Source organism: Pelodiscus sinensis, chromosome 4 (assembly GCF_049634645.1).
Source record: "Pelodiscus sinensis isolate JC-2024 chromosome 4, ASM4963464v1, whole genome shotgun sequence".
Taxonomy (NCBI): Eukaryota; Metazoa; Chordata; order Testudines; family Trionychidae; genus Pelodiscus; species Pelodiscus sinensis.
The window spans coordinates 24,625,047-24,644,972 of record NC_134714.1 but is presented as its reverse complement, the minus strand read 5'-3'; the positions used below and the strand labels follow the sequence as shown (position 1 = coordinate 24,644,972).

At 46.5% G+C, this 19,926-nt stretch overlaps 1 protein-coding gene across 2 annotated transcripts in view; it reads left to right on the top strand.

The window, feature by feature from the left end:
* Nucleotides 1-19,926, top strand: part of CYP46A1 (cytochrome P450 family 46 subfamily A member 1) — a 31,845-nt gene that overhangs the window by 4,679 nt on the left and 7,240 nt on the right. Inside the window, exons 1-10 of one of the 2 annotated variants that reach the window (XM_075926592.1) lie at nt 583-608; nt 6,522-6,603; nt 7,202-7,275; nt 8,946-9,032; nt 9,825-9,963; nt 14,180-14,290; nt 16,089-16,239; nt 16,614-16,679; nt 17,609-17,681; nt 19,260-19,344. In XM_075926592.1, the coding sequence (XP_075782707.1) occupies nt 598-608; nt 6,522-6,603; nt 7,202-7,275; nt 8,946-9,032; nt 9,825-9,963; nt 14,180-14,290; nt 16,089-16,239; nt 16,614-16,679; nt 17,609-17,681; nt 19,260-19,344 (879 nt within the window). In that variant the 5' untranslated portion in view covers nt 583-597. Of the gene's footprint in view, nt 1-582; nt 609-6,521; nt 6,604-7,201; nt 7,276-8,945; nt 9,033-9,824; nt 9,964-14,179; nt 14,291-16,088; nt 16,240-16,613; nt 16,680-17,608; nt 17,682-19,259; nt 19,345-19,926 lie in introns of those variants that run through there. The other variant, XM_075926591.1, reaches the window with a different exon arrangement.

The window sequence follows — 19,926 nt, the reverse complement described above, 5'->3', positions numbered from 1 at the left end:
CTGTGGTAGGAAGAACACCTCAGCAGTCCAGCTCCCTGGCATTTAATTTCAAAAACGGGAATTACACAAAAATGAGGAGGTTAGTTAAACAGAAATTAAAAGGCACAGTGACTAGAGCCAAATCCCTGAAAGCTGCATGGAAACTTTTTAAAGACACCATAATAGAGCCCCAACTTAAATGTATACCCCAAATTAAAAAATATAGCAAGAGACCTAAAAAAGAGTCACCGTGGCTTAACCACCATGTAAAAGAAGCAGTGAGGGACAAAAAGGTATCTTTCAAGAAGTAGAAGTCAAATCCTAGTGAGATTAATAAAAAGGAACATAAACACTGTCAAAACAAGTGTAAAAATGTAATAAGAAAAGCAAAAAAGATTTTGAGAGAAAGCTAGCCAAAAACTCAAAAAGAAATAACAAAATGTTTTTTAAGTACATTAGAAGCAGGAAGCCTGCTAAAAAACCTGTTGGTCCCCTAGATGATCGAGCTATAAAAGGACAATAAAGCCATTGCGGAGAAACTAAATGATTTCTTTGCTTCAGTCTTCACGGCTGAGGACGTTGGGGAGATTCCCGAATCTGCACTGTCCTTTGTGGGTGATGAATATGAGGTACTGTTCCGGATTGAAGTGTCATTAGAGGAGGTTTTGGAACAAATAGAAAAACTTAATGTTAACATATCTCCGGGACCGGATGGCATTCATCCAAGGGTTGTAAAAGAACTCAAATGGGAAATTGCTGAGCTATTATCTGTGGTTTGTAACCTGTCCTTTAAATCGGCTTCCGTACCTAATGACTGGAAGGTAGCCAACGTGACACCAATATTTTAAAAGGGCTCCAGAGGCGATCCTGGCAATTACAGACCGGTAAGTCTACCTTCAGTACCGGGCAAATGAGTCGAAACAATAGTGAAGAATAAAATTGTGAAGCATGTAGAAGAACATAATTTGTTGGATAAAAGTCAACATGGTTTCTGTAAAGGGAAATCCTGTCTTACTAATCTATTAGAGTTCTTTGAAGGCGTTAACGAACATGCGGACAAGGGGGATCCAGTAGATATAGTATACTTGGATTTTCAGAAAACCTTTGACAAGGTCCCTCACCAAAGGCTCTTGTGTAAATCACTTGGCCATGGGATAAGAGGGAAGGTCCTTTCATGGATTGAGAACTGGTTAAAAGACAGGAAACAAAGGGTAGGAATAAATGGTAAATTTTCAGATTGGAGAGGGGTAACTAGTGGTGTCCCCCAAGGGTCAGTCCTGGGACCAATCCTTTTCAACTTATTCATAAATGATCTGGAGAAAGGGGTAAGCAGTGAGGTAGTAAAGTTTGCAGATGATACCAAACTGTTTAGGATAGTCAAGACAGAAGCAGACTGTGAGGGACTCCAAGAAGATCACACCAAACTGAGTGATTGGGCAACAAAATGGCAAATGAAATTTAATGTGGATAAGTGTAAAGTAATGCACATCGGGGAAAAATAACCCCAACTATACGTACAGTATGATGGGGGCTAATTTGGCTATGACAAATCAGGAAAGAAATCTTGGAGTTATCATGGACAGTTCTCTGAAAACTTCCACGCAGTGTGCAGCGGTGGTCAAAAAGGCAAATACAATGCTAGGAATTATTAGGAAAGGGTTAGAAAATAAGACCCAGAATATCTTACTGCCCCTGTATAAAACTATGGTACGCCCACATCTTGAATACTGTGTACAGATGTGGTCTCCTCACCTCAAAAAAGATATTTTGGCCTTGGAAAGGGTTCAGAAAAGGGCAACTAAAATGATTAGGGGTTTGGAACGGGTCCCATATGAGGAGAGGTTAAAGTGACTGGGACTTTTCAGTTTAGAAAAGAGGAGACTGAGGGGGGATATGATAGAGGTCTATAAAATCATGAGTGGTGTGGAGAGGGCCGATAAAGAAAAGTTATTGATTAGTTTCCTAAATAGACGAACTAGAGGATACCAAATGAAATTAATGGGTAGCAGAATTAAAACTAATAAAAGAAAGTTCTTCTTCACACAGCGTGTAGTCAACCTATGGAACTCCTTGCCAGAGGAGGCTGTGAAGGCTAGGACTATAATAGAGTTTAAAGAGAATCTAGATAATTTAATGGAGGTTAGGTCCATAAAAGGCTATTAGCCAGGGGATAAAATGGCGTCCTTGGCCTCTGTTTGTCAGAGGCTGGAGAGGGATGGCAGGAGACAAATCACTTGATCATTGTCTTCGGTCCACCCTCTCTGGGGCACCTGGTTTTGGCCACTGTCGGCAGACAGGCTACTGGGCTAGATGGATCTTTGGTCTGACCCAGTACAGCCGTTCTCATGTTCTTATGTTAATGTATGTAAGAGAGAGTGTTAGGACGATGAATGAATGGTTTTGAGAGGTGCCAGCCTGAGAATGCAGCAACAAAGGGCTGAAGAAGGTGTCAGGTGCCAGTGCAACCAAAAGGTGTCAAGTGGAGAAAACCAAGTACTGGAGGTCCACCCTGTGAGATCTCTGACAAGCACCTGACAGCCACCCTGTACATCAGCATGATGCAGCAATTCCCATAGATTGGCATAGGAAGAAATTCCTATAAGAACTGGACTAAAAGACTATGGAGTCAGAGTCCAAGGTTCTGCTGCCAGCCCACCAGGAGCTTCAGATGCGCATCTGATCAGGACTTTGCTCCCCATTACCATCACTTGTGTACAGAATACCTGGCCAGTATTCTGTCACAAGCAACCTCTAGGCTGGTAACTATAACAAATACACAGAACCTGAATGAATGGATGAATGCTTGAATGAATGTTTATATATATGTATATATGCGTGTGTGTGTGTGTGTGTGTGTGTGTGTGTGTGTGTGTGTGTGTGTGTATAAGGGTTAAGTAGTGATAGGAATAAGTAGCTAAACAATGTTGTTTGCTTCTATCTTTTCTTTATTCTTTATTATTATCTTTACAATAAATGTGGCTTTTTGCCTTATCCCCCTCATAAGATCCTGCTTGCTTTTATTGGTACAACACTTAATGTAGATGTGATCGTAGCAATGCCCATTATGCTGTATTGTGTTCCTTTGAGAGTAGGGATGTTACATTTAGATTAATTGACAAATTGACTATTCTATTAGTCTGTAAGGGTGTCTCCGCTCACACCGCTTCTGCTGCGATTCTGCTTTTGAAATGTACAAGAGCCCCACTGCAATTCTGCTTTTGAAATGTACATTTCAAAAGGAAGCCCTGCAGGGAGTGTAGAATGACCCCAACTCTCCCTCTGGCCCTGCGCTACCTGCGGCACGCGAACCTTTGAAATGTACATTTCGAAAGCAGACTCACAGCAGAAGTGGCACGAGCGGAGACTGCTTCAGTTCCGGTTCACACAGTTTCCCACTGTGCCTTTACCTCCCCGCCCTCCACAGAGACAGTGCTGAAGGAAACTGTTTTTTAAGCCATCTCCGCACAGCAGTAGCTCCTGCTCCCCCAACCTTGCTGCCTCTCTCTGAGGGTATGTCTAAACTACAGCATTATTTCGAAATATCTTATTTTGAAATAACACGTCTATACACAAAATGCATTTCGAAATAGCATTTTCCTATTTCAAGATAGCGGGTCCACACTGAGTGGATGCTGAATCACATTTAAGGCTGGCCAGAACCAGGCCCGGCAGGGCATCAGGTTAGGAGAGGCCTGTGCTTAAAGGGTTTCCTCTCCCCCTTCCCACCCACCCCTCCGGACAGCCGGTTCTCAGCTTTCCTTGCTTCCTTGCCAACCTCGATGAGGAACAGCAAAGCATTTTGTCTCTGCGTGCTTTGGTTGCCCTCACTCGGGACACTACAGCACTCTGCAACATGGAGCCAGAGCTGCCCCTGGGCACTCTGGTGCATCTCTTGGATGCGTTGCTACGAGCCTGGCTGCCTTCTGGGAGGTCCATCGGGGGGCTGTCAGTATTCAGGAGGCCCTGCGGAAGAGCTTTCATCTTGAGGAGCATTAACAGCCTCCCTGGTCTGCCCCGATGGGAGCTTGTGCTTCATTCCTCCCTCACGTCCTTCCACTTACCCCACCCTAGCCCCCCTTCCTGATGTTCCTGAAAACACGTGTATTTTATTTGACACAAACTCTTTTTATTTAACAAAACTGGGGCGGGGGATGAAACTCTAGTGAGTCTGGGAAAAGGAGGCGGGAGAGGAGAGAAGAGAGGACAGGAGGGGGAAACCTGGGAGGAGGGAGCTGGAAGGGGGAAGCAAGGGGAAGAAGCGGGAATCATAGAATCATAGAATAATAGGACTGGAAGGGACCTTGAGAGGTCATCGAGTCCAGCCCCCCACCCTCAAGACAGGACCAAGCTCCGTCTACACCATCCCTGACAGATGTCTATCTAACCTGTTCTTAAATATCTCCAGAGAGGGAGATTCCACCACCTCCCTTGGCAATTTATTCCAATATTTGACCACCCTGACAGTTAGGAATTTTTTCCTAATGTCCAATCTAAACCTCCCCTGCTGCACTTTAAGCCCATTACTCCTTGTCCTGTCCTCAGTAACCAAGAGGAACAATTTTTCTCCTTCCTCCTTGTGACACCCTTTTAGATATTTGAAAACCGCTATCATGTCCCCCCTTAATCTTCTTTTTTCCAAACTAAACAAGCCCAGTTCATGAAGCCTGGCTTCATAGGTCATGTTCTCTAAACCTTTAATCATTCTTGTCGCTCTTCTCTGTACCCTTTCCAATTTCTCCACATCTTTCTTGAAATGTGGCGCCCAGAACTGGACACAGTACTCCAGCTGAGGCCTAACTAGAGCAGAGTAGAGCGGCAGAATGACTTCACGAGTTTTGCTTACAACACACCTGTTGATACAACCTAGAATCGTATTTGCTTTTTTTGCAACAGCATCACACTGTTGACTCATATTCAACTTGTGGTCTACTATGACCCCTAGATCCCTTTCCGCCATGCTCCTTCCTAGACAGTCGCTTCCCATCTTGTATGTATAGAACTGATTGTTCCTTCCTAAGTGGAGCACTTTGCATTTCTCTTTATTAAACCTCATCCTGTTTACCTCTGACCATTTCTCTAACTTGCTAAGGTCATTTTGAATTATGTCCCTATCCTCCAAAGAAGTTGCAACCCCACCCAGTTTGGTATCATCTGCAAACTTAATAAGCGTACTCTCTATCCCAATATCTACATCATTGATGAAGATATTGAACAGTACAGGTCCCAAAACAGACCCTTGCAGAACTCCACTTGTTATCCCTTTCCAGCAGGATTTAGCACCGTTAACAACAACTCTCTGACTACGGTTATCCAGCCAATTATGCTCCCACCTTATCGTGGCCCTATCTAAGTTATATTTGCCTAGTTTATCAATAAGAATATCATACGAGACCGTATCAAATGCCTTACTAAAGTCTAGGTATATGACATCCACCGCTTCTCCCTTATCCACAAGGCTCGTTATCCTATCAAAGAAAGCTATCAGATTAGTTTGGCATGACTTGTTCTTCACAAACCCATGCTGGCTATTCCCTATCACTTTATTACCTTCCAAGTGTTTGCATATGATTTCCTTAATTACCTGCTCCATTATCTTCCCTGGGACAGACGTTAAACTGACCGGTCTGTAGTTTCCTGGGTTGTTCTTATTACCCTTTTTATAGATGGGCACAATATTTGCCCTTTTCCAGTCTTCTGGAAAGGGAAGCTCAAGGTTGGGGATCTCGCTGAACCAACTTGATATTCATGCAAACCTGCTCCTGGGTTCACATTTGGCCTTTGGTAGCCAGGCTGGCAGCTATCCTGCCATAGACGGCCTCGTTCCTCTGTCTAGTGCAGAGATCATGGACGTTGTGGGCATCCCCCCAAACCTGAATAAGGTCCATGATCTCCACCCTGGATCAGGAAGGCACCCACCTTCTCCGGGCCCTGGCAGGCTCCTGGGAGCTGCTAGACTGCTCCTGGGGAGCGGTGGAGGGCTGGCTGCCAGTGGCTTTCTGGCTTATATTTTGGGGCCACTGGGTCAGGGGCAGTGACTGCTGGCTCTGGGCTGGCAGGCTTGGAGCTGGCATAGGCACTGTGGCCAGAGTCAACCCCTTTAAGGGGTCCGGGGAGGGGGAAGGGAGAGGAGTGTTCTTGGTTGAGGCCGGAGTGGCCACCAGGGCACCCTGGGAAGGCTGGAGGCCCCCTATTTCGAAATAAGTGTCTACACAGCACTTAATTCGAAATAGCTATTTCAAATTTGGCGTTATTCCTCGTGGAATGAGGTTTAGCAAATTCAAAATAGTGATTTGGCAGTTTAGATGCTAGTAAAGTTATTTCAAAATAACGGCTGTTATTTTGAAATAACTTTGCTGTGTAGACATACCCTGATAAAGGGAGCAAGAGGGGGAAAGTGACTAGTCGCATCCAGGTAATCGATAAGCTTATGCTTATCGGATAGTCGATTAGCCACTTACATCCCCATTTGAGAGTGTTTTCATTTCACACATGATTGATGTATTATTTTGCATCATAATTCTTCTCTGTCCTTTCTCTTATAGGGCAGAGGAGTATGGCCCCATTGTGCGTGTTAATGTTTTCCACAGAGTATTGCTCTTCGTTCTGAGTCCTGAAGGAGTAAAGGTACTGTGTGAATCATCCTCTCCATCTATGCTGCTGTCTCTCCTTCTCCAAAATGAATGGGTTTTGGGCAGTGTTTGAGGTATAAGATTATGGAGCCAGGATGCCAGGATTCTGTACCATTTGACTTATACCATAGCTTTGATTTAAATAAATTGTGACATCTTTTTTCCAAAGTGGCGGATGCCCACAGCACCTACGGTCAATGAAAGCTGCAGGTGCTCAACGCTTTCAGAAATTAGTCCAATAACTGCTGGGTGCCTCAGTTTTCCCTTCTGAATCACAGTAATAATAGTGGTGTGAGCTTTGAGCAACTTTTGTAAAGTACTTTCAGATCCTTGGAGGAAAGGTGTTCTGGCCCACAAAGAATTCTTAAGTTCTGAAAGTGTACAGATGAGCTAGCCAAGTGATCCAAAATCATTCTAGGTGGCAGACAAGTGAGTTCCTAACAGATTATGGGCAAGTTTGTATGATTTCTGGAGCCTTTATCTGAGGACTTTTAATAAAATAAAGAAAGTATTGAATGTTTCAGTGACTTTTTAAGGTCTACTTGGGAAAGTAATTGCACTGTGAATTTCCTGACTGGGGGATTTGATTTTAGGAGTTCCTGATGATGCCACAGTACCCGAAGGATCCAAAAACATATAGCAGTCTCTATACTATGTTTGGCATGAGGTAGGCCAGCTCCGAAAAATAAATTAGAGATGAATAAGAGGGGAGGAAGGGAATAAATTTACTTTGATCTGTTCTAAATTTGATTTAAATTGGCTTCCATGGCTCAACTCCAATCACAATTAGACTTGTGGCCCCCATTACATTAGGTACCCATTATATTGATGAAACTCAAATAGAAACAAGTACCTTCCTAGTGCAGAAGTGGGGAACCTACAGCTTGCGGGTCAGATCCAGCCCATGGCTTGCCTTGATCTGGCTTGTAAGACTCAGGACTCTTCCCTGCCCATAGCAGAGAGCCAGCATTGGCTCTCCAGCCACATGGCAGTGCTGTGACTGAGAACGGGTCCTGGCTCCCTTCTGCGTGGAGGAATGGGGAACCCCAAGCCTCATGGGACCGATCAAGGCAAGAAGGCAAGCCATGGGCCAGATCTGACATGCAGGCTCTGTGCCAGGGAGGTATTCCAATCCCCTACTCCCTCTCGCTCTCCCCTCCCTTCTAGACCTTGCACCTCCAGTCCATACCTGTACTCTCCTGCCCTTCCAAACCCCATCCCCACATTCCCAGTGCACTCTTGCACCCTCCCTCACTCCCTCCCTGACCCGGCCTCCCACTCCCAGCCTGCTCCTGCACTCTCTCTTCTTCCAATACCCCACACCCTCACCCCAACTTGCTGCTGTACCCTGTCTCCTGCCCAGACCCTGCACTCCAACCCCCAGCCTGCTCCTGGGCAGCCTCCTCCAGCATACTGAATCCCCCATTTTTTACCCCACCCGAGAGCCTAGCGGGGCTCAACAAAATCTACTAACCCCAGGCCATTGGAAGAATTAATCTGGCTCTGGGCCATGAGCTGGACCTTGAGGGGAATTAGGAGAGTGTCTTCTTTTTTTGCTTCTTCTCAGTTGGGGGCCACATCTGTGAGGTTTTTTCCCTCTTTCTCACTTTGGTGGTCAGATCAAGGAGGGTTGTGCTTTTTAGTTTGTTTTGCTTCTCAATTGTGTGTGCCCCCCAATTGATTGATTAGGTCTGTGGCCCCCGACCCAAAAAAGGTTCTCCCGCCTGCGAGTGGAACAATAGAAAGTATGCATGGCAATCCTTTATCTTTCATATCCCTCCCCCATGGGGATGCACCTAGCCTCAGAACAAATGGGCTTCTGTGAGCTGAATGCAAAGCAGATAAAGTTTGCAAAAGGCTATTTTAAAAAATCAATCAATCACTATTTGCCCTTTATATTATTGAATCGTTCCCATTTTGCATAGGGCCATTCAGCTGCTGTTTTAATCATAGAGGGGAAAATTGTCCTGCTTATATGATCTACTGAAACATATAATGTGGTACTTGAGATGATTATTTTGTGAGTGGCAATGTCTAGAAGCTGCCAATTATGGATCAAGGTTGAGTTGTGCTAGGTACTGTACAAATACAGATGTCTTTGAAAGTCGTTTCCTCCTCCAGTGGAATGAATGAAACAATGGTTTTTGACTAAGTTGATGATTCCTCAGAAAAGAACATATTTTATAATACTGCCATATTATAAAGCCTCACAGGCTAATGAGAGTTCGGGCAGATAGAGAAAGGCTGCTATACATCTAGCTTTAAAGAATTGAAAACTTCATAGCAAATCCCTCAGCAGAAATGTTTTCTTTTCCTTAATCCTCATCTTTTTGTTAGATTTCTAGGGAATGGCTTAGTAACTGATCTTAACCACGATCACTGGCACAAGCAACGGAGAATTATGGATCCAGCTTTCAGCCGAACGTAAGGCAAATCTCTGTATGAGATTAGATCCCTATTGTTTCCAGAGAGTTATTAAAATGTGTCAAATTTCCCCCTCCCCCTCTCTGCCACACTCTTACTCTAAATTTAGAAGTAGGCTGAGGTCATTGAGTGTATAATTCTCATTTTATCCAAAGTGTAATGCATTTTCTCATGGCAATCATAATTGATCAAATTGCATAGGCAGCAAATAGTGATGAATTAGGTTCTCCCACTTACATCTGTGTAAACTCAATGATAAAAGTTTCTGCAGCAGTTTTTACTGAGTTCACTATGCAGACTGCTAGCGATTGCACCGTTTGAAATCTGAGCACCACTCAAGTATCTAAAAACCAACATCAAATAACACTTGTCTCATTAGCTTCCAGCCTGTCAGAGAAACATCTTTATTAGTCTGTAGGATTTTTGTTTAGTTTTGCATGTGCATGAGGGAAAGCAAAGTCTATGTTTCATTTCATGTCTGATCCAGTGAGAGTCTTTCCCATTGACCTCAGTGGACGTTGAATCCAACCATTTGCTCTGAAAGTGATTTGTTTGATGGTTATTATTCTCTCTAACAGGATTTGAAGTCCACAGAGGTAGGGCAAAGAGAATTTAGCCAATTCTCTCATGCTTATATAGCCACTGTTTTCTTTAATTTGGAAAAAATGTATGCAGATAGTTTAAAATATAATTTGAAAATGGTTATTCTCTAAATTTTCCTTTGTAAAGTAAGTGAAAATTTTATTCTCAGAACAAAGATTCTCCATCGCTAATATTTTTTAAATTGTCCAGCTATCTCATTGGTTTGATGGAAACCTTTAATGAAAAAGCAGAGGAGCTGATGGAAAAGCTAGAGGAAAAAGCAGATGGAGAAACTGAATTGGACATAATGAGCATGATGAGCCGAGTGACTCTGGATGTTATTGCGAAGGTACAAATGATCTGACTTCCTTTATCAGTGCGTGTGACAGAGAATACTTGAAGTGCAGATTCCAAGGTACACGAGACCAAAATCAGGGGGGTGTAGCTTTGAAATAGAAATCTTTCCCGTGAATGCCAGTCTAATTTCAGGGGCAAGACTACTACCCATACAAAGGAAAAGTTGAATCATGTTCCATAATTAGACCCACTGAAGTCAATGGGAAGTAAGGTAACTACTACAGAATTTGGGATATAAGTGACTAGTCAACTATCTGATAAGAAAATGCTTATTGGTTAGTCGACTTGACTAGTCACTTCCTGCCCTCTGCTGCCTCTATCAGAGAGAGGCAGCAAGGAGAAGGAGCAGTAGCCAGCAAAGCCAGTTGCCCCAGCACCATCTCTGCAGGGGACAAGGGAGGCAGAGACACGGTGGGAAATGGTGCAAGCAATGACTGCTTCAGTCCCCGTTTGTGCTTGTTCCCACTGAGAGCTACCTGAGGGGCTCTTGTATATTTCAAAAGCAGAAGTGCTGCAGGGGGCAAGCAGGGACTCAAGCAGTTCCTCACACTAACCGTTCTTTCTGTGACATCCCCCCTTGCTGCCTCTATAAGAAACAGCAAGCAGGGGGACAGGAGCCTGTGTCTGTGAAGAGCTGGCTTAAAAGCTGGTTCCCCCCTAGTATCTTCTCCAGGGAGCCACCTGCCTTCTCCCCCTCCCCCGCTGTTAGAGGCTGTGTGTGTGGGAGGGTGTGGGGGGCTGGTAATAGGGGATGCTGCTGCAAAGGAAGCTGGGCCCCCCGTAAACAGGGGCTGTTGCCATCAAGCAACCCTTGTTCATAGCAGCCACCGCCATGAACTGATGCTGAGGCAGTCTCTGTTCACGGTGGCCAGGGCTGTCCATTGTGAACAGGGGGTGCTGGACTCAGAGTGAGCCGGGACCGAGCAGTCCCTCTTGCACTGATTGCTGCACCTCTACATTTTAAATGTTGTAAGGGCCCAGCAGCTCTTTCTATATTTAAAATGCAGCGCCACAGCGCGGGTGTCTCCGGAGCCGGCACAAGCCAGAACTGCTCAGTCACCTTCTGGAGCTACCCCACTGCGGCTCTGCAGAGGCGCTTATCGACTAGCTGTATAGTCGATAGAAATTGTATCGACTATACAATTAGCCAGATAATCACATTTTAACATCCTTACATGGAATAAGTTTCCACTCAGCCTGCCCAAGGGCAGCCGAATGTGGTGTGCAGTGAGGAATGGAGGGTAGAATTTTCATAAGTGTTTTAAGTCCCACTTTAGAAGCCCCTATGGTACATTTTTGGAAATAGAACTTCAGCATATTTTGAAAATGTTACACTCAGGCTGTGTGGACAGTGAAAGAGGTGTGATTTTTACCTCTCGTAGGCATACCAGTGCTAGCTTTCATGTAGCTAGCGTGCTTAAAGTAGCAGGGATTCACCATGCAGTGTGTATGCTTATCTGGGATCCCAGATGGACTTGTACAGCTTGTGCGAGGTTGGTATAAGGAAGCAGTGAAGCAGGGGTGGCCAAAAAATTGCGGCTCCCGACGGAACCAGGACGGAACCCAGAACCGCTCAGGTCAGCTACTCTTACAGCCGAGTCTCTGTGATCCACATGTGCACTCATGGCCTCCAGCGCACTGCGTCATATCCTTCACGTGCAGGCCAGATTGTACTCAGCGTTCCAGCATGCATGTGCTAGCAACTGGCTGCTGAGCACAAGCAGCGGCAGGGGCTCCGGGTGTGGCGGTGGTGCTACTGGCAGCTCTGGAACCTGGGCATAAGGTTAGTGGGGGAGGGGAGGTATGTGGCTCTGGAGAAGGGAAGGGGGATTAGGTTGGGGGGGGGCACATGGCATGCCGACTGCTCAGCACACATGCCCCTGTGCCTGGAGGGAGACGCACAGCTCTAGCGGCAACTCTGGGACCTGAGAATTAGGTAGAGCGGTGAAAGGGGGGGTGCCTGGCTTTAGTCTGGGGAAGGGGAGGGGATAAGAATGGAAGGGAGGGAGATTGGGTTCAGGGCGGGGGGGGGGGGCGGGGAGGGAGTGCACAGCGCTCCAGCCAGCACATCTCAAGGCCGGCCACTCAGTGCATGCGCCCCAGCACCTGGAGGGAGATGCACATGGCTGTAGCAGCAGCTCCGCCTTCAGGAGCTGCGAATTAGGTTAGAGCCGGGGAGAGGGATTGGTATAGGGGAGGTGGTGCCTGACTCTGGGAGGGGGAGGGGGATTGGGTTGAGATGTGTGTGTGCCTGGCTCTGGGGAAGGGGAGGGGGATTGGGTTGAGGGGGTGTGCCTGGCTCTAGGGAAGGGTTCGGGTATATCTACACTACTCTCCTAATTCGAACTAGGAGGGTAATGTAGGCATACCGCTCTTGCAAATGAAGCCCGGGATTTGAATTTCCCGGGCTTCATTTGCATGAAGCCGGCCGGCGCCATTTTTAAATGCCAGCAGTTCGAACCCCGTGCCGCGTGGCTACACGCAGCACTGAGTAGCTAGTTCGGATTAGGCTTCCTAATCCGAACTAGCTGTACTCCTCGTGGAATGAGGAGTAACGGTAGTTCGGATTAGGAAGCCTAATCCGAACTAGCTACTCCGTGCCGCGTGTAGCCACGCGGCACGGGGTTCGAACTAGCCGGCATTTAAAAATGGTGCCGGCCGGCTTCATGCAAATGAAGCCCGGGAAATTCAAATCCCGTGCTTCATTTGCAAGTGCGGTATGCCTACATTACCCTCCTAGTTCGAATTAGGAGGGTAGTGTAGACATACCCTTCGGGAATTGGGTTGGGTGTGTTGTGTGTGTGCCTGGCTCTGGGGAAGGGGAGGAGGGTTCGGTTGGTGTGTGTGTGTGTGCCTGGCTCAGGGGAGGGGGATTGAGTTGGGGGTGTGTGTGCCTGGCTCTGGGGAAGGGGAGAGAGATTGGGTTAGAGCAGGGGGAGTGCCTGTGGGAGGGGAGGGGAAGAGCAGCCAGCGTGCTTCCTGAGACCCGGGATCCCCAGGTACTGGCCCCGATGTCTCTGTCCCCTCCTTCTGGCCAGACCCCCCCCCCCATGAGTACCCTGCCCCAGCACCCACCAGCATCCTGCCCCAACACCCTGTCCCCTGCACCCACCAGCACAGTTGGGGCCACATTAGTGAGGCTTGGGGGGTTTTGGAGCAGTTTGTTTTTGCATCTCCCTTGTGTGGCCCCGACTGACTTTTCTGTGGGTCAGTGACCCCTGACTCAAAATAGGTTCCCTGCCCCTCTCATAAATAAAGACAATGCTGAAACATTTTGTGCTTGACGTAATATTTTATTTAAAAATGAAGCCTGGCCAACAAACCCCCAATTGGGGCCAAGCCCCCATTTGGCCACAGAATCATAACACTCCTACAACTCCCCTCCCCCCCCCCACCACACCTGAGCCTATTATACACTGGGAACCCCCTGTCCTGAGCCACTCACATCCCCAAACTCCTGCACCCCCACATCCCTGGTCTTCTTCCACAACACTCCTGCACCATCCACACACTGCAAACCTGTGTCCTGAGCCCATCATACTCCCAGCCTCCCTGCCCTGAGCCCCTCATGCACCTCAGCCAAAATTCCCACACCCTCACAGCCACAAGCCTGCACTTTGCTCAGCACCCCAATCCTCTACCTGACCCCAACACACTCCAGCCTGGAGCCCTGTCCCTGAGCCAGCATCCTCTTCTCTACTTCCTCCTACACCCAAATTCCCTCCCAGAGCTTGCATCTCTCACCCTTTCCCAGTGCTGTTTTTGTGATGATATGCCCATGGATGATGTACCGGCACCTATTTTTCCCCAGCATGTTTTTTTTTCTCTCTCTCTCTCAACAACTCCCCTGCCCCCCTCCCCTCTGGTACATAGCTCTTTGCACTCTATCCATTGCTGTTTTGGCTCTTCATCTCTAACAGGTTGGCCATCCCTGCAGTAAAGGCTTACTCCCTCTGGGGAAGTAAAGGAGATAGAGACTCCCCTCTGTGTCACACTGAATCATGCTCTCTCCCAGGAGTTGCTTCTGGGTTTTACATACCACCCTTTGCTCAGGGCTGTGCCTAAAGGCAAGATCTAATCCTAAAGTACCAGCATGATATATGGACAGGGTATGGGTCTGTTCATGTGTTGTTGTTTTTTTATTACAGATGCAATAAGCAGAACGATTTAATCAGCAAATAGCTGCCTCTTATTCTCAATATCCTCAGGTGGCCTTTGGCATGGAAATAAACGCACTGCACAATGACCAGACACCTTTCCCACATGCAGTGACCATGGTCATGAAAGGAATGAGGGAGATACGTGTCTCCTTTGTGAAGGTCTGTAGGCATCTCACTTCAGTTTGTGTTCTCTTTACAGTGAAGGTGTAGTCACTGTGTGTTTACTGGTGAGCACAGAGGGTTGGGGTTGTGTGTTTGGGCCCATTTGTAATAGAAAAACGATCAACAGATTGAGCTGGTTCCTGTGTCTCTTCCTTTCCTCTCTGAAAGAAAATTTCACTAGCACTTTAAGAAATTCACACATTTAATACAATATTTTATTATTCTCCCTCTCTCTCATTCTCTGAGTGGAAGCATAAATGTGTCTAAAAAAAGGATCATCTTCACTAGAACTGGTTAGAAAATAGGTTTCCTTTCTTCGAAAAAAAATAGCAACAATATATATATTAAAACTTTTCAACTGAAAAATGAACTACAGGCAGTCCCTGACTTACGCGGATCCGACTTACGTCGGATCTGCACTTACGAATGGGGCTTTCTCGCCCCGGAAGTCGGGGCGAGAAAGCCCCGTTGGTAAGCTGCTCCGGTGCCCCTGGTCTGCTGGAGACCGTCTCCAGCAGACCAGGGGCACCAGGCGGGTTCCCGCGCTTCTGAGGCTTTGCCAGAGCAAAGCCTCAGAGGCGCGGGACCCCCCCGTGGCTGCGGCTTCAGTCCGGGAGCCTGTGGTCTGCTGGGGACCGTCCCCAGCAGACCACAGGCTCCTGGACTGAAGCCTCAGCTGCGGCGGGGTCCCTCGCCTCTGAGGCTTTGCCAGAGCAAAGCCTCAGAGGCTCTGCTCCCCGTGTCCCTGGTCTGCTGTGGAGGGGGGGGGGCAGCTAGTGTGCTCCCTCCCCCCCCCCCCCCCCCAGCAGACCAGGCTTTTGTTTTGGACTCTGGAGCAGAGCAGCTGAGGCGCTGCCGATTGGTCCTGCAGCGCCCGCTCTGGGCACTACTGGACCAACCCGGCAGCACCCCAGCTGCTCTGCCCCAGGTCCTGATTCAGCCACTGCTGGTCAGTTTCAGCAGCGGCTGAATCAGGACGCCTGGGGCAGAGCAGATGGGGTGCTGCTAGGTTGGTCCAGTAGCACCCAGGAGCGGCGCTACTGGAGCAACCCAGCAGCACCCCAGCTGCTCTGCCCCAGGCGTCCCCAAGTCAGCTTCTGCTGAAACTGACCAGCGCTGACTACAGGAAGCCCCAGGCAGAGTTGCTCTGCCCCGGGCTTCCTGGAATCAGCTGCTGATCAGTTTCAGCAGCAGCTGACTTGGGGACGCCTGGGGTTCTTAAGTTGATTCTGTATGTAAGTCAGAACTGGCGGTCAGTTTCAGCAGTGTCTGAATCTGGACGCCAGTTCCGACTTACATACAGATTCAACTTAAGAACAAACCTACAGTCCCTATCTTGTACGTAACCCGGGGACTGCCTGTAGTTGGATTTGAAAATGCTGCCACAGTGCATCATGGGAGTTGAAGTTCAGATGCCTTATGCTTCCATTTTTCTCTATAGGTCAGACTCCCTAGTTAGACTACATCTCCTATGATGCACCTTGGCCTGTCTTGTTGGAGAGGGTGCATTTTGTTGCTTCCTGGGAGTCCTTGGCAATGGCACATGAGACAACTGAACTGAATTACAGTTACAGCAGCATATCCAAATTGAAATAGTTTGTTTTTCAAGTATTTGGTCTTTCAACAAAAACAAAAATCAAAATTTTCCATGGGAGAGGAAATATTTTTAGCATAACAAAGATGATGAAAAATTTAATCAAACCTATTATATACAGTTTTGACAAGCCCTTGTCTCTACACCTCTTTGGTTTATGCTGTAAAGCTAGTAAAATGACCAAGTACATTTTATATTCAGTACATGCCAGGAAAACAAAAATTGATAAAGGAGATCCAGGAAAGTGTGAGACTGCTGCGCCGTGCAGGAAAGGAATGCATTGAGCAGAGGCGAGAGGCCATCCAGAATGGGGAGGAAGCCCCACAAGATATTCTGACTCAGATCCTGAAAGGTAGGAGATTCAACATTCTCTGATTTCAGTATTCTGTAATTGTTTGCCACAGCTAAACACTGGATCCAAATACACCCAAAATGTGGGGATTCACTTCTGGATCTGAACTTTGAGGCTCAGTTCTCCAACATGTTCAGTCAGTGCTCCTTTCAAGCTGAAGACCTGAACAAGGATTTGTTTACAACTGGGACTTTGTCCTGGAGATTTTCTCCTTTCCGAGTTTAACATAATCCTCTTTGTTCATTTGAGATCAGAACTTGGTCACAGGCCATCACTGAGTTCCCCTTCCTTCTAGCCTCCTCGCTTTTCATGTCCCCAAAATGTGATTAAAAGGGCAAAGTGAACTTTTATAACTATTTTGTTTCCTATCTCAGGAGCTCAGGAAGAGACTAGAGATGATGAAAATATTCTGGATAACTTTGTCACTTTCTTCGTTGCTGGTTTGTAGTTACTTTATTACTCTGACAAATCATGTAGAAAGCTATTGAAAAGAATACATATTCTCTGAGGGATCTACAATTAGAGTTACTAAAGGCTTGATTCTCTCTTTCACTTAGGTGTAGACTCTGGAGTAACTCTATTGTAAGTTATAGTGGTATAATACCAATTTGGGTGAGATCGGGAGTGCTAACCTCTGGCCTTTCGCCTGCTGTGCCTTGTAAAGGTGCAGATAGGTGTCTCTGTGCTCTGCCCCCATCCCTTCTGAGTGCTGACTGTGGAGTGGCACCTGCGGGTGGGGAGCAGCGTGCAGAGCCACCGGGCCACGCATCTACTAGGAACACCATGCTCAGAGAGCCACTTTCAGGGAGCCATTCAAGGTGAACACTGCTTGGGTCAGGTACCCTGAGCACCCCCCCATCCCTCACCCAAACTCCATCCTACGACCAGGTACACTATATAAGAATTGTATGCACAACATAAAAATGGGTCACTAAAGAAAAACTGCAGTATGTCAAATGTGCTGTGTAAACATGTGTTAAGAGTTTGCTATATGATAAAAGGTTTAAAAACCTGACCTGTAGTTTTTAAAAAAATGAGTGTGTTTATTCTTGAGAAGGAAAAACTGAGGGAGGGACCTGATCATTCGCAGAAATGTTAAGGACTGTTGTAAAGAAGATGGGATCAGTTGTTCTACATATTCACTAAAAGTAGGACAAAAAAATGTTTGATCTGCAGCTTAATCTGCTTGTTGAGGGTCTTATATGCATATCTCAACATTTGTATGGTTTCATTCGTTTGGTGCCAAGCACAGCGTTAAAGTAATTTTTTAAGAGGCCTCGATCTGACGTGGTTTTCTGGTCAGTTGTATTGCTGCACTTGATTATGTATAGAATAGTAATTTGTTTCAACAAATTCTCAATATTTTTAGGTCATGAAACAACTTCTAATCAGTTATCATTTACAATAATGGAACTGGGGCGGCAACCTGAAATAGTAGAAAGGTATGTATAGTACATGCCTAGTTTGCAAGGTCAGCCTCTCACATTTCAGGGTGTTTATGTTGTCCTCCATCCAGCCTTTATTCATAATTAGGGGCATGTCTACACTTGCTCCCTATCTAGAGATAAGGATGCAAATATAGTGCACCGAAATTACTAATGAAGCGCAGGATTTAAATATCTCACACTTAATTAGCATAATCGGGTCCGGGCGCCATTTTGAAATCATGTTATTGCTAAATAAATTGCCCCGTGTAGCAGCATTATTTTGAGAGAAAACCCTTCTCTCGAAATAACTGGTAGACCTCATACAATGGTAACCCTAAAAAAAACCCACTGTGATTTCAAAATGGCACCCAGACTCGATTATGCTAATTAAGCACGGGATATTTAAATCCCACGCTTCATTAGAAATGTCGGTACACTACATTTGCATCCCTACATTTGCATCCCTATCTTGAGACAGGGGGCAAATGTACATGTACCCTCACAGATTTACCTGGCATTGCTCGGGTCCCTTAACCTGGAGTGAAAGTACTGTCCTATCACAACCTGCCCCCATTTGGGGGGAGGCTAAGGGTCGGAGTGGGAGGGAGATGTTTGGCCATACAACAATACCTATAAGAAATTTAAGGATGGGGTGGACTACAGGGGTCTCAGGGCAGACAGTTCGGGTGAGTGGTTTGTGCAGGAGTTATGGCTGGAAATAGGAATCATGAGTCAGGGTTGGGTATATGAGGGGCTCAGCACATGGGGCGGAGGGTGGGTGTGCAGGAGTCAAGGTTGGAGTGTATGAGGGGCTCAAGGCAGGTGTTATGAGAACGAGGCTCAGGGCAGAGGGTTGGAGTGTGGGAAGTGTAGGAGTTAGAGCTGGGGAGGGGTATTCAGGAGTCAAGGTTGGGGTGTATGAGGAGGGGGCTCAGGGCAGGGGGTTTGGGTGTGGGGGGTGCAGAAAGAAGGGCTGAGGACGGGGTTGCAGGAGTCAAAGTTAAGGTGTATGAGAAGATCGCTCAAGGCAGAGAGCTGGGTGAGTACAGAGAGGGGCAAGGGAGACATTTTGGGCAAGGGGGCTGCAGCTGCACTTACCCTGGTCACTGAATGTTTCTTTTTGCTGACTAGGGAGTGAAGGCAAAGTTTACAACATGTGTGCCTTCCTCCTCTGCTCTCCCCTAGGCAGCCAGGAACAAGAGCAGGCTGTGAACTTTGCCCCTCTCTCTAATCAGCAAAAAAGAAAAAACAGAACACTCAGCGACCAGGGCTAAGTGCAGTTATTTAAGTGATTTATTTAGAAGCCTTTGTACAAAGCAGGTTTTATCTACAGATGAAATGTATGCCATCTGATTGCATTGTACTTGATACATATTACTGTGGCCCTGATCCTGGAGTATGTGCTCAGGCAGTCAGCCTTTGGAATCGGTAGACATTTAATCTGAAGGAGGAAAACAGCATTAGGCTTAATACTTGGACAGTTTAAAAAAAAAGAACAACCCAAAACACAAACAAACAAAAAAAACCCTGTTCTTCTGGCTTAGCAAGAAATGTGTGTTGATAACTACAGCCTCTCCTTCATTACACCTCTAGACTTCAAGCAGAAGTGGATGAGGTTATTGGAGCCAAAAGGGACATTGACTATGAAGATCTTGGGAAGCTTGAGTACTTGTCCCAGGTACAGTAGAAGAACAAGACCACAGGGACTTGTTTTGCAGCACTTTTGCCTTATCACAGCATGGCCATTAGGGGCTCTGAACTAGCTTAATTGTATACAGGCAACAGCAACAATTCATTCTGATAGTGTTTGTCCTCTGATAAATACTGAGGTATTTTGAGCCTGGAGGGAGGTAGCATAATTTGGGGAGAAAAGATGTTCTTGAGTTTTCATTCTGAAGTGGCACACAAATCCTTGCCTGCTTAATTTAATTATCACAGCACAGAACTAGGTTTCTCACTCACAATATGTTTCAGGTGACTCTCTGCCCTTCTTTTGACAACATGGGTTTATAGCTCAGAGAGTCTGACTTGGGGTGACTGACCAAGTTTTAGACACTGAGCTCCTACTTGATTGATCGTATACGGTTCTTTTTAGCACTGTAGCATGAACTCACATACCCAGTGGAGATGACCTGGGTTCTTAGGCACTTTCTACACTACGCAGAAGATCAGTGCTGCCATAGTCAATCTTCTGGATTCGATTTAGCAGGTCTTCTCTTGACCCACTAAATTAAACCTGGAGGGTGACGCTGTTTGCGCC